The 15056-nt window shown below is 44.6% G+C and overlaps 1 protein-coding gene across 1 annotated transcript in view; it reads left to right on the top strand.

Annotated features, from left to right (window-relative positions):
* The first annotated feature begins 9509 nt into the window (after positions 1-9509).
* The window catches only part of Ube2g1 (ubiquitin conjugating enzyme E2 G1), a 72878-nt gene continuing 67331 nt past the window's right edge, over positions 9510-15056 (top strand). Inside the window, exon 1 of the mRNA XM_005349621.3 lies at positions 9510-10592. Within this exon, the coding sequence (XP_005349678.1) occupies positions 10547-10592 (46 nt within the window). The 5' untranslated portion in view covers positions 9510-10546. The remainder of the gene's footprint in view (positions 10593-15056) is intronic.

Below are 15056 nucleotides of genomic sequence, written 5' to 3'. Positions count from 1 at the left end.
AGACAGGGTTTCTCTGTGGTTTTGGAGCCTGTCCTGGAACTAGCTCTTGTAGACCAGGCTGGTCTCGAACTCACAGAGATCCGCCTGTCTCTGCCATCTGAGTGCTGGGATTAAAGGCGTGCGCCACCACCGCCCAGCCCAGAAAGTGTTCTTAACAGCTGAACCAACTCTCAAAAAAAGTCATAAGCAATTAGTACATATAAGCACATGGAACAAGGCATGCCAATCATGCCAGCCTGGGCCTATACTCACTCACATCTAAAAGTCTCAGCCTCTGCCTCAAAGAGTCTAAACGAAGTAGAAGAAATGATAGCACATGCATGGTCTCTGTGATTTGTTTTTTGAGACAGGGTCTCATTGTGAATGGGTAACAGAACTATGTGGACAGGGCTGGCCTGGAGCTCACAGAAATCTGCCTGTCTGACTGACAGTTTTGTCAACTTGGCATAGTCTAGAACTTTCTGGAAAGAGTCTCAAGGGAGGGATTGTTTAGATCAGGTTGGCCTGTGGGGTGGGCACATCTGTGGGGGAATAATCTTGATCACGTTAATCGAGGCAGGAAGACCCTTTCCTAGGCAGGGGACCCTGATCTGTGTAATAGAGGGGAAGCAAGCGGTGTGCAAACATCCCTGTATTAATTCATTGTTCTCTGCTCTTGACAGAAAATGTAATGTGACCAGAAGCTTCACGTTCCAGCTACTCTGACTTCCCCACAATGACGGACTATGGTCTGAAACTGTGAGCCGAACTCTTTCTCCTTCCGGTTGATTTTGTCTTACCGTAGCAACAGAAGGCTAAAAGAAGAGTCTCCTTGCCTCTGAGAGGTAGGTAGTGAATACAGGAGACTCCTGAGTCAACCACAAAGTTAAATTCTTTTTTTTTGTTTTTATTCAAAGGTTTCTCTGTAGCTTTGGAGCCTGTCCTGGAACTTACTCTGTAGACCAGGCTGGTCTCGAACTCACAGAGATCCACCTGCCTCTGCCCCCGAAGCACTGTGATTAAAGGTGTGTGACACCACTGCCTGGCATAAAGCTAAATTCTTGATCTGGGGAGAGAAGACTGCTTGGGACAGATGAGGACCGACAGAGGCCTTGTTTGATGCACCACTGCATCTCTAGTTTACTGGGACAGATGAGGACCGACAGAGGCCTTGTTTGATGCGCCACTGCATCTCTAGTTTACTGGGACAGATGAGGACCGCTAGAGGCCTTGTTTGATGCACCACTGCATCTCTAGTTTACTGTGGGCTTCTTTAGAAGGCAGTGCCAGGTACACTGGTAGAGGAATGGAAAAATCTTCCCACCTGAAATACAATGAGCCAGGGTAAGTAGCAAACACAGAGAATATCTGGGAACTAGAAGGACATGTTCATGTCCCTTTAATGTTGACCCACCTTTCTGGCAGTCTACTCCAGCCAGAGAAAGTTCTTTGCAAACACAGAGTGGCAGTAGCAATGTGCCACCTTGATATGCCCAGGGGCCTTAGCACTCCCGGCAGCTCCTTTAGAAAAGTTACTGGGAGCTGGGGGAGAAGGTGGGGATTGAGAGTCTCACTCTATATTTTTAAAGATAGATTATCTATCTATCTATCTATCTATCTATCTATCTACCTAGTTATTTATGTATGTATATAATGTTCTTCCTGTTTATACATCTCAATGCCAGAAGATTGTGAGGCACCATATGGTTGCTGGGAATTGAACTCAGGACCTCTGTAAGAGCAGCCAGTGCTCTTAACCTATGAGACATCTCTCCAGCCCCTCACTCTGTATTTCAGACTGGCCTAGAACTTACAAATGTAGCCCAGGCTAGCCTCAATATTACAGCAATCCTGCTTCAGTCTCCTGAGTGCTAGGATTACAAACGCGAGCTATTGTACCTGGTTTTGTGTAGTACTTTGTTTGAATCAGGGTCTACTTGGTCTCCTTATGTATCTGTGATGGCCTGGTACTCACTGTGTAGACCAGGATAGCTTCAAACTCCCAGCAAACCTCTCCTGAGCCTGGAATTATAAGTACGGCATCACATCTGACTGCTGTTCTTATTTGGACAACAGGGTTATAATATCAGACATATTTCCTTTTTTTTTTTTTTTTTTTTTTTTTTTTTTTTTTGGTTTTTCGAGACAGGGTTTCTCTGTGGCTTTGGAGCCTGTCCTGGAACTAGCTCTTGTAGACCAGGCTGGCCTCGAACTCACAGAGATCCCCGCCTGCCTCTGCCTCCTGAGTGCTGGGATTAAAGGCGTGCGCCACCACCGCCCACCCTATCAGACATATTTCCATATCCGCTAGTGAGAAAGCAGGTACAGCTATAATAGGGGCACACTGAGTGCTTTGGAGAGACTTTATCAAAGGGAGATGGGGATGGCCTTAGTCTTGTATGCAATTCCATATATACTTTCCAGACTGCGGTGCTTGTGCTGGGGGACACCACCCATCCAGGTGAGTTCTGCTGAAGCACAGAGGTGCAAATTCTCATTCAGAACCTCTAAGGCCCTGGGTTCAATGCCTTCGATTTTCTTGGATAATAAAATCCTTCGATAGCAAGATTTATCTCTGAACGTCAAAGTAGGAACTAGGTCCTGAATGTTTCAAGACTGCTGTTTACTCCCAACTGTGTCTCATTTGCACACACCTGCTGAATGACTATGTGAAAGAGACATGTGTTGAATGAATAAGGAAACGTCTGGAGTTTCAGCCTTCAGGAATGGAACAGTCATCCTATGTGAGCTGTGTTTGATCTCCCTGAAGGAAACGGGTCTGAGCAAACACGATCTGCTGTTTAGAAAGATTAGTTTCCACAGCCACTGCTCTCAGGACTTGAGCCACTAAGGATTCACAGAGCTTTTTTTTTTTTTTTGCGTCAATAAATGATAAATTTCTCTCTCTAATGTGTTTCTGCAAGTGTGCACAGGCAGGTGCCATGCTTAGAAAGAAAACAGGCAGAACAGGGTATGGTGTGGTCCCAGCATTTGAGAGTTAGGGCTAGAAGGCCAGGACATGTCAAGTTTGAAGCCAGCCTAGTCTACTTAGAGTACTGAGTCAGCCAAGAAGACCCAGGCATTTAAGGAAAAAAAAAAAAGCTGGCCTGTCTGTACTCTCAGCACTCAGGAAGTAGAGATAAAAGGACCAGGAATTCAAAGTCAGCCTTGTTTACATGAGACTTTGTCTCAAAAAATAAAATAAAGAAAGGGGCCTGAGTAGATGGTTCACTGAATAATTGTTTGCTGTGCAGACATGAGAACACAGGTTCAGATCCCTAGCACCCCCACGAAAGGGAAGCTTGAGAATATGCAGCTGTAACCCCAGCTTTAGAGAAGAGGGTTGCAAACCAGGAAGATCTAAGATTTGCTGACCAGCCAGCCTAGGCAAAGAGCAAGCTCTCTCAAAAATAAGGTGGAGAGCAATTGAGGAAGACATCCAACATCCATTCTGAACCCCACATGAGTCCATCTAGATGAGCACACCAGTACACACACACACACACACACACACACACACACAAACACACACACACACAGTGTCATGACACACTCTAGTATCAACTTAAATAAAATTAGCAACAACTTTTTTGCTAAGACTGGCAAATACCTAGGGCGAGTGAGATGACCAGACTTCAGGGATGAGGGCCACCTGGGATAAAATAAAACCCTGCAGAAACAAAACCCAAAACCTAAAACCGAAACAAATAAAAATGTGTTTAGATGACAAAAACAGGGTCCCAAGGGACAAAGCTGCTATTGAGCTTTTAGGGTGTCTAGAGGCATCTGTGTACACATTACTTTAGCATGATCCTGAAAGGATCCAGGCATGGTACCACAGGCAAGCAGTCCCAGCCACTGGGAGGCTGAGGCAGAAGTATGTAGAACTCAAGGCTGACATGGCAGTCTACAAAGATACTATCTTGAAAAATAGGAGGAGGAAGAAGACAAAAAGAAAAGAATAGGTTTGCTCAAACCTGTGCTATTATTGCCCAATTCAATTTCTTTCCTTCATAGTCAAACTTAGTCAAAGAGAGGAGACTCCTCTCTAGATTCTTCTACATGACTTCATACTGCAACTAGGCTAGAATCCACTCTTTGCCACGGTGGAGAAAGCCTACTAGGTTCCCTGTGGTTTAGAAATCATACTGACCTTAACCTATTAATGCAGAAATTCGATTCTCTAATTATAAACTAATCTTAGATTCCCGGACATACCCAGTTTGAACATGATACATTCTTTTTGTGTTCTGTTGGATTCATCACTCGTCTTCTCCTTTAAGATTATGGGGACTGGAGATACGGCTCAGTGGCTAAGAGCGCTTCCTGCTCTCACAGAAGACTTGATTTCAGTTTTCAATTATGTAGCTCACAACCACCTGCAACTCTAGCTCCAAGGCACACTATGCGTCTGGTCTATGTAGCCATCTGCACTCATGTAACATGTACACACATACCCATGTGAGCATGCGCACACACACACATGCACACTCTTTAATAAAAATTAAATTTAAAACTAACTCACTAATCTTTTTTTAAATCCTTAATTTTATTTACTTGAGATAGGGTCTCACTGCGTAGCCAAGGATAACTTGTTCTACAGCTCAATTTAGTTGTTAATTTTGTTGCTGTGACAAAATACAATTTGCTGTGAGAACAACAGCTTAAGGAAGGGTTTGATTTGGCTCCCAGTCTGAGGATTCAGTTTACCGTGGTAGAAGACTGACAGCTTAGATTGAGGCAGCTTGGTACACCTCACCCACAGTCAGAAAGCAAAGAGAGCTGGAAGCTGTTTTGCTTTCTCCTTTCTTTTTTTAATTTAAAAAATTTAGCTGGGTGTAGTGGCACACATCTCTGCTTGTCTTTTTATTTAAAGAATATGAATGAAATAAGAAAACAAAACAACCCCCCCAACCCAAAACCAAAATCAAAGCAAAAACAAAACAAAAAACCAAAAAAGCAACCAAACAACAAAACCAAAAAACTAAAAACCAAAACCAAGGTAACTGACACACACAATCTTGGGGGTTGGGGATTTAGCTCAGTGGTAGAGTACTTGCCTAGCAGGCACAGGGCCCTGGTTCTATCCTAGCTCTAGGGGGAAAAACATAAAATAACAAAAAAGACTAAAGTGTATGAGTATTTTGCCTGCCTATATGTCTGTGTACCATGTGTCTGCCTGGTGCCCAGAGGTCAGAAGAGGGCATTAGATCCCCTGACACTGGAGTTACCGTGTTCTGTGGGTGCTAGGAATTGGGCCCTCTGCAAGAACAGCCTTAACCAATGAGCCATCTCTTGGGCTGCAGCACATCTTTGTATTCAGTCCAGGAACTCAGCCATTGGGATAGTACTGCTCACACCTAAGGTGGCTCTCCCCACCTCAAAGAACTCAATGTAAGAACTCCTTCTTGGACACGCTCTGAGATTTCTCTCCTAGATTATTCTAGATTTTGTCAAGTTGACAACATCAACCATCACACCTAGATAGACTTCAACCCCTCAATCCTGCTGTCTCTGAGTCTCAAGGCCTAGAGCCATGTAAGTGTCATCACAGTTGTTTAAAGTTAAAAACATTTCTTTTGGTGTGTGTATGTGTGTGTTAACCACGTTGAAGTTTTTGTGTTCTTCCAAAGCATCAAAAAGGAAAAGAAACTGAATACTTCATAAACTAGTTTCACTTAAAAAGTTATTTGAGATCAGACTGGCCTCAAACTCAGTGATCTGCCTGCCTCTGCCTTCCAAATGCTGGGCTTAAAGGCATGCAGTACTATACGTGGGCTTATTTTCATTTCTATTTCATGTGTATGGGTGTTTGTCCTTCAAGTGTCAATACCACAAGAGGGTGTTGGAGCTCTTGGAACTGGAGCTACAGACAGTTGTGGGTTGAGACTCAAACTTGGGTCCTCTGGAAGAACAGCTAGTGCTTTGGATTACAGAGCCACTGCTCCTGCTCTAAACATAAAATCTTATACCCAGCTAAACTAGTATTCTGGTGCCTAAAGACAGGAACGGGGGTGTAGTTTTGAGGTATAGCATTTGTCTATCATATGTAAGGCCCTGGATTCAATTTACAACACAAATAAACAAATAATAAAATAAAAACATTTCACATTTAAATACTTAAGATTTGCCAGCACATTCACATTAGAATTTATATGCCAATGTGCTCCAGCAAAATAAAGGTACAAGAAAAAGAACTAAACTTCATATCTAGGATGTAGTGGTCTCAGGATAGGAGGAGAAGCCAAAGGAGCTGACCATGTAGTAAGCATGACCCCAGTCAATCAGCTCAAACTAGAAAGGTAATATAAAGGGTTCCAGGAGAAAGGTTTCCAAGAAAAATATGGCATAATAGGATCAAGTAGTTCTCTGGGCAGAGTAGGGAAATAAAAGAGATCAATTATACCTAAGGTACTGCCAGAAAAAATATAATTAGAAACTCTAACCCAAAGACAAATTCATATAAGGAATAAATGTAATTAGAATGTATTACATTATTTGGCTCTCTTATTCCGCATTTATGAAGTCAAAATAGTATAGAAACAATTTAATGAAATAATTAAATGATAATTGAATTTAGAGAAATAAAGGATGAAAGGTAATCTAAGACACTACTGATTAAATTTAAGATTAAATTTAAGGTAATTTAAATCACTACTGATTGCAGCAAAAATAAACATATAAGATCTAAAATAGTTACATAAGAAAATCATTATAGGACTATATCTATTTATGCATATATGGGAGGGAGATGTGCATGCATGTGGTGGTCAGAAGACAATTTGCAAATATTGGTTCTTTCCTTCCACCATATGGGTCCCAGGGATCAAACTCTGTTGCGGGAGGTCCTCCCGCTCCTCCAGCCTATAGCTGCTGAGATACCAGCCCATTGGGGCATGGTCTCTCTCTCTCCCTTTAAAAAAGCAGCGACTTCCCTCTCCCCCCTCTCTCTCTCTCCCTGCTCCGCTGGCGACTAGACTTGCTTCCTGGTTGTGCAGAGGGCTGTGATCTGTAAGTTTCCCCCTTTAAATAAATACCATCTTATTAATCATAATTCCCAACTGGTGTGGCATTGCTTGTGACTTACGACTCCAAAACTCAGGTCATCATACTTGGTGGCAGACACCTTGACCTGCTGAGCATCTCAATGGCATTCAGGCATATGCTTTAGAGAAATGGGGTAATTACTACAAGAAATTCATATATATATATGTATATGTATATGTGTATATATATACACATATACATATACATATATATACATACATACACACACACACACACACATATATATGAGTGGAAAGGGCTGGCCTATGGCAAAAAGGACTTAGGAATGGAAATAGGCTACCACAGGCATTTTTGTTTTTCACTATAAGCCATCATACCTTGCTTGATTATGAATTATGGCTATTCATTGCTTCAGAAAAATTTAAAATTGGGTTGAAGATGTAGCTCAGTTGTTAGAACACTTGTCTAGTAGACAAGAAGCCCTGGGTTAAATCCTTAGCAGTGGCAGGGCGATGGTGGCGCACGCCTTTAATCCCAGCACTCGGGAGGCAGAGGCAGGTGGATCTCTGTGAGTTCAAGACTAGCCTGGTCTACAGAGCTAGTTCCAGGACAGGCTCCAAAGCCACAGAGAAACCCTGTCTCGAAAAACAAAAAAAAAAAAAAAAAAATCCTTAGCAGTGCATTAAAAAAATAAGAATAAAAGATACTTAAAAAAAGATTTTTTTTGGAAACATGGTTTCCTTGTATAGTCCTAAAAAAAGATTTATTTCATGTATATGACTGCTTTGCCTGCATGTATGTACATGTATCATATGCTTTCCTGGCATGGAAGCCAGAAAAGGTCAGATCCGTGGAACTGGAGCTTTGGTTCTGAGCTCTTGCAAAGGATCTGGGTTTAGTTCACAGAACCTACAAGGCAGCTCACAACTGTATTTCTGTTTCTAGGGAATCTCTTTCTGACCTCCAGACGCATGGTGCACATATTTCCATGAAGGTACTCACACATACACATAATATAAAAATAAATCATTGGAAAAGAAAAAGTTATTTGAAAGAAAATGGATGCACCTAGAGAGAGAGCGCATCATGTTAAGTGAAATAAGCTGTGGTTACACTTAAGAAGACAAATGTAGCCTGGCAGCGGTGGTGCATTCTTTTAATCCCAGCACTGGAGAGGCAGAGGCAGGCAGATTCTGTGAGTTCAAGGCAGAGCAAGTTCCAGGACAGTTAGGGCTGTTACAGAGTAACCCTTCCTCAAAAAAACAAAAAGCAAAACAAAACGACAGATGTCTCTTCTCTCTTAGACGTGGAATCTAAATTTCAATACAAACTGAAAGTAGACTGGAACTATAAGAGAAAGGGAACTGGCCGGGCGGTGGTGGCGCACGCCTTTAATCCCAGCACTCGGGAGGCAGAGGCAGGTGGATCTCTGTGAGTTCGAGGCCATCCTGGTCTACAGAGCTAGTTCCAGGACAGGCTCCAAAGCTACAGAGAAACCCTGTCTCGAAAAAAAAAAGAAAGAAAGAAAAAAGAGGAAGGGAACCAGTGGGAGAGGGATGTGGAACAAGGTAATTAAGAACGTGTGTGAACAAGAGCAAAGTACATGTATGAAAGTGTCATAATGAAACTCATTGTTCAAAAGGATGGGGCTGGGGAGATCATCAAGGATCATGAACACTCTCTGTCTTTGAGAGGACACAGAGGACAGCACCCACATTTACAATCCTGCAACTGCAGTTCCAGGGCATTTGATGCCTTCTCCTGAGTTAGTGCACATAAACGCACACAGGCTCATACACATTAAAACAAACAAACAAACAAACAATCCTTGAAAACAAGACCCAGCAGGGTGTGGAGGTGAATGTCTTGCAGTGGGAGATGGACCTCTGGGTTTGAGGCCAGCCTGTCTGCAGAGCAGTTACAGAACATCCAGGGCTACACAGAAAAACCTTGCCTCAAAAAACCAAACCATTCGAGACCAGCCTGGTCTACAGCGCTAATTCCAGGATAGGCTCCAAAGCCACAGAGAAACCCTGTCTCGAAAAACCAAAAAAAAAAAAAAAAAACCAAAAAACAAAAAAAACCAAACCAAACCAAACTCCGAAATCATAAAATTGGCTTAGTCCGTAAATTGGTAGTATTCACTCAATGCTTATTTGTTCCCTTGGTCTGGTGGGACAGTGCTATAGGGAGGTAAGCCAGGGTCTTGTGCCTGCTAGTGCTTTAATTTTTATAACACACCTGCTGGAATCTGCTTCTCTTGTTCATTTTACTTGGAGCTCACCGAAGCTGCAGGCCTTTATGGGTAGAAATGTAGTTGCTTTCCTACGCAGAGTTTTTGTTTTCTACAGTTCAGGTACAGGAAACTAAGGATTAAACAAACATTTAGTGAAAGAACAAACAAAATTGACTATCCTTGTTATTTTTCCTTCCCCTTTTGTTGACTCTATTGCTACGACGTTGACAGCACAAAACTTGGAAAAGGGAAAGATTAAATACAGCTGGATAAAGTTTATTTTTCCTAACCTTGGATGCCACAGTTGGACTTTACATAGTAGGTGCCTTTCTAGACAAGTTCTATTATGGATTCCATCCCCAGGCGAAGACAGGGTATCATTCTGTAGTGAAGGCGGAGTCTTCTCCCAATTGCCCTGCCTCAGCTTCAGTGTTGGTATTACAGGTATAAAGCACCCACTCAATTAACCGTGTATCAAGATTGTGCTAATCACAACTCCACACTGTGCTCAGTCTTACTAATTGTTTATTTAAACGTTCTCTGCTATGAGATTCAGAACATTTTATATCAAGGATAATTCTGTGCATTCTTTATGAATTATCACCATGCTTAAAATGGGGCACACCAGTACTAAATTCGGCTGTGTAACAATGACTAATTCGCACACCTCGTATATGTAGTGCTAGATGGCTGCTGAGTGCCCGCTAACAACTCGATATCTGCCCCTCTGGTCCTGTCGCTCAGACCTCCTACTGACATCAGGAGGCAGCGTCCTGACCCTTCGCGACCTCTTTGTCATGGCGTCCGCGGGGCGTCTACCAGCCCAGGCTTCTGCAGTCAGGCGGGCGTGGACCTTCCCAAGATGGCCGGGCTGAGCCCACGGCGCGCGGTGGGCGGGATTCCGCCGCCGGAGGCGGGGCAGCAGGGCCGAGGGGTCGGGCCAGCAGGCGTGCGGCTTCCCAAGTAGGCAGGCTCAGCGCGCTTGCGCGGAGCGGCCCTGCGCGCAGTGAGGCAGTGGCGGGGGAAGGCACCGGTGGGGCCGACGGGCGGGCTGAGGGAAGCGGGCGAGCGAAGTCCCAGTGCACACCGCGGCGGCCCGGGTATCCTCCCCTTCCGGGCGTGAGGCGCTGAGAGGAAAGCGGAGCGGAGCCGATTCACATCGGCAGCTAGGTGCTTCTCCGGTCGCCCCAGACCGGCCTCCCGCGGCTTCGGCGCTCCAGTCGCGGGGCCCGGGTTCCTCAACACACCTAGCCCCAGCCGCCGTCAGAGCTTGTCCGTAGTTCCTCGAAGCCCCGGCGGCAGCCCGGGCTCTTGGCGGGGAGGATGACGGAGCTGCAGTCGGCGCTGCTACTGCGAAGACAGCTGGCAGGTGAGCGGTGGGGCGCCGGGCCGCGATCGCAGGCTGACGAGCCCCTCGCCTCCCCTCGCCCGCTCGGAGGCCGCGAGGGTGGGAGCCCGCGGGTCGCGGCCGGCCGGCCGGCGACACTACTGGCCCAGCTCCGGAGGGTGTTGGGGGCGGGGACGCGCCCCAGCCTCGCCCTCGGACGGGCCGGGCGCCCAGGGCGGCTGCCCCCTCCCCCACGGAGCTGGGGCGTTGCGGGGGAGGGGCGTGGGTCCCGGCCGGGCCGACCCTCCCCGAGGGGCGGATCCCGGGCTCAGGTGCGGCAGAGGCCGCGGGACCTCAGGGACCCCGGGGAGCGTGCGGCCCCCGCGCCACTGCGAGTCCGAGTCCCGGAGAGGGGAGGCGCGCCAAACTTCTGGCCCGGCGGCGCGGGGTCCGCGGAGTTAGGGCGGATAACAAAAGCGACGGCCGGGTGGCCAGGGTGCTGGCGCGGGGCGCCGTGGGCTCGGCGGGGTGCGCGACTCCGCTTCCCCTGCCTCCGCCTGGCACGAACTCGGGACTGCGCCGCCCGTCTGGGGGAGGGTGGGCGCGGGTGCCGAGGAGAGCCGCTTGCTGGACGGCCGGGGCTTTGTGCTCGGCGCGGCTCCTGCTCCCGCGCAGGCCCGCAGGCGCGGGGCTGTGGCCCGCCTCAGGTTCTGGCCAGGGGCGGCGGCTGAGTGCCTCCCCCGTGGAGTCTCTGTCCCCCTCCCCCATTGTCCCGGCCTCCGGCCGTTTGCGGCTTCCAGGTTGACTTTTTAGGGGGTTGGCTCCTACTCTGCTAGGACTGTGTGAGGGGAGCATGCGCGCTGGAGGTGTACGTGTGCGGAGTGGAGGGGGGGGGAGGGAGGAGGCGGGTTGGTGGCTTCACAATGCCTCCCCACGTGCTGCCAGATTTAAAGAGAAATGAACCGGTAGTTACCCCTGTGGTCCAACGTCAAGCGTGTGCCTTGCTTGGGTCCGGGCGATCTTACCCCTCCTCAACCTGTAGCCGGTCCCCCCCTTTCCCCGCCCTCCTCCAACCAAGCGCTGAGAGATAGATGAAATAGATTTCTGTGAGTTTGAGGTGTCAAATCACCTTTATGGCTTCTTAAGGAAAAGGTCGACAAGGGCTGGTACAGATTGTATAATTATGTTTATTATTAGACCATGAGCTAGCAGGTTTGGATTAAAATTCTAGATGGGACAGTGATTTTGAAGTGAATGGAAAAGTTATACCGGTCAGAAATACTTTTGTTCGAAAGAAGTGAAATAATTTATTTTACTTAAAAGCATCCTTTTACTGTGGTCTTTTCCTCCCTTTATTTTATTTTGGGAGAAGGAATGAAGAGTTTACTCTCCTTAAGAATTTTTTATTACAGGCATGCGTATCTCTGAATTTGAGGCCTTCCTGGTCTACAGTTGTGAATTCCAGGACAGCCAGGGCTATTTAGAGAAACCCTGTCTCAAAAACAACAAAACAGAATTAAAAAACAAAACAACTTTATCTGAATACTTTTTTATTATGTAGCAAATCATTAAGTAGACAGTAAGAACTAAGTATTAAAACAGAAATGTTATGTAATGGAAATGACAAACATCTTTAAAAGTGCAAAAGATTTTAACAGTACTACTATATTTAAAAAAAAAAAAAAAGCACTACCCAGGCCTTCAGTGCTGAAGCCTGCTTTAATACCAGCACCCTGGCGGCAGAGGCAAGGCGGACCTCCAAGTTCAAGGTCAGCCTGGTCTACAGAGTGAGTTCCAGGACAGCCAGGGCTACACAGAGAAAATGTGTCTTGAAAAACCAAACCAAAACTAATGCCCATTTGTAAATATAGCCTTTTGGGGGGGGGGCAGTGTTTCTCTATGGAGCCCTTGGCTGTCCTGGAACTCGTAGATCTTTCTTGTTTCCCAAGTGCTGGGATTTGAATCCTTTGTCAGCACAATAGGCTCGTGTCCCTTTTTTTCTTCACAAAAATAATAGACAAAACGTTTTTAAGGTTCTTAACCAATGGTTGACTTTTCTTATGAGGTATCCTAAAATATATTGCAAGAGGGAATAGAACATGATTAACTTTTCAGGCTTTCTTATAAAGTTACCTAGTTGTAAATTACTATTACAATTATTTTGCTTTCTTGATTAGAGACAATGTAATAAGAAAGTCATTTTTTAGGGATTTTAATTAATTTGTTCAAATGTATGGAACAAGGTTTGTTAGATGAAATGTGAAAATATTAGATTTATTTAGTACCTAAAATAAAGGTGCTTATCAAGATGCTTTACTTTAGTAGCAATTTATAAATGAGTTTTCTAGTATCACTTGAAAATAATAAAGAATGGTAAAATGTAATCTCTTGAAATCAGTGAACTTACAAGATTTGATAATAAATGCCTTAAAAATATTAAAATACACTGAGTAGGTAATACAAACGTGTTAAATGTTCTCAGCACTAGAATTTCAACATTGGCTGCATTTGTTGAGCTAGTAGTCTGCCAGTAATAAAAGATTTTGATTTATTACCTGGGAGAATTTATCCTGTAATGAAGAACTTTGTTCTTCAGTACTTTAGCAGAACTCTGGGTTACAGAATTTTTCATCTCTGGTACCTTTAGGGCAATTGTTGGCTGTGCAGGGTTTTACCTGTGTAGTAAAGGTTACAGCATTCCTGTTCTGTACCTACTAAATACTAGTAGTAATGCATGCCCTCATTTGTGATAGTGAAAAATGTATCTGTTGCTAAAAGTCCCTTGACAAAGTCATTGGATTATGGTGTTTCACCATTTTGGCTATTGGGAAAGCCAGTTAAGGGCACCTTATACACACTCATGAAATTGGATAGCTTGTGTATTTCTTTGTGATATTATTAGGTTATGACTTACTCCCTTGCGGATTTAGTTAGTGGCAGTTTTCTGTGATTTATTACATTAAACACCAAGAAGTCCCTCAATACAATAGACTAATTAAAAACATTTTAAAGGTATTATAAACGTGGGGTTAAAATAGAGTACAGAGCTTGGTATGGTGGCATAATGCCTTTAATCTCAGCACTTGGGAATGAGTTCAAGGCCACCCAGGTCTACATAGATCCAGGACAAACCAGGGTTACATAGACACTGTCTTAAAAACAAAACTACTGGAGAGATGGTTCAGAGGTCCTGAGTTCAATTCCCATGGTGGCTCACAACCATCTATAATGAGAACTGGTGCCCCATCTGTCATGCAGGAATACATGCAGGCAGAACACTGTATACATAATAAATAAATATTAAAAAAAATAAACCAAACCAAACCAACAACAAAATGCAGAGTACAAGAATTAACCATTTTTCCTTCTGACCAAGAGTCCTCTTTGAGGTTTTAGAGATTATTTTTTACATTTTGTCTTAAATTGAGACGATGACTTGCTTTGTAATTCAAGGTGACTTTAGAACACCTGACATTCCTACTTCTACCTCCTTAGTCCAGTTACAGGCTTCTGTCCCAGTTATAGAGGTGATGCACTTAATGGCTTCTTTGCTGAGGACTGGCATGTACCAGCCACTGTGTTGAGTATTTTACGCATTATCTTATTTAATCCTTCCTGAAAGAAAACGGAGGCTTAGCGAGGTTAAATAACTTGCTGAAGGTCAAATGAATGCTGCTAAGGGAATTGCTAGAGCCAGGGCCTTCTTATTTTATAGACTTCTTGTTTTCAGCTGGGTAAATTGCTCCCTGGGGAACAGTACTTGACACAGTCAATGAGGTAGAATTTTACCTTATTAAATTTTTTTATGTGCATGGGTATTTGACTGCATGTATGTATGTTTGTGCACTACATTTATGCCTTGTGCGTACTTGGTGCCAGAAGAGGACATCAGGCCTGCTAGAACTGGCATTATAGATAATTGTGAGCTGTCATGTGGAGACTGGGAATCTGACTAGGTTCTCTGGAAGAGTAGCCAGCTCTGTTACCTGCTGAGTCATCTATTCACTCCCTTGAAGTAGAAATTAAGAATCAATTGTCATGTGTGATGATGCATTCCTTTAATCCCAGCATTTTTGAGGCAGAGGCAGATGAATCTTGAGATCCTTTCCGTCATGAAATACTGTCTTATTGTCTGTACTGTATTGTTTTCCATTTTAGTAAAACGTATTGTATAAAATGACACATAAAATCTTAAGTGCTGGAGATGGCTCAAGGTTTAAGAATACTGACTGTTCTTCCAGAGGACCTGGCTTTGATTCCCAGCACCCATAGAGGATAGATAGCAACTGTAATTCCTATTCTAAGGGATATGATGCCCTCTTTTGGGTTCTGTGGGCATTAGTCACACACAGACATACATGAAGGTAAAATTTTCATGTGCATAAAATGAAAATAAATCTTAAGCTAGGGCCGGGCGATGGTGGCGCATGCCTTTAATCCCAGCACTCGGGAGGCAGAGGCAGGCAGATCTCTGTGAGTTCGAGACCAGCCTGGTCTACAAAGCTA

The sequence above is a fragment of the Microtus ochrogaster genome, chromosome 7 (genome assembly GCF_000317375.1).
Source record: "Microtus ochrogaster isolate Prairie Vole_2 chromosome 7, MicOch1.0, whole genome shotgun sequence".
Taxonomy (NCBI): domain Eukaryota; kingdom Metazoa; phylum Chordata; class Mammalia; order Rodentia; family Cricetidae; genus Microtus; species Microtus ochrogaster.
Note: the sequence above shows the minus strand (reverse complement) of the source record. Positions and strands in the feature narration are given on the sequence as shown.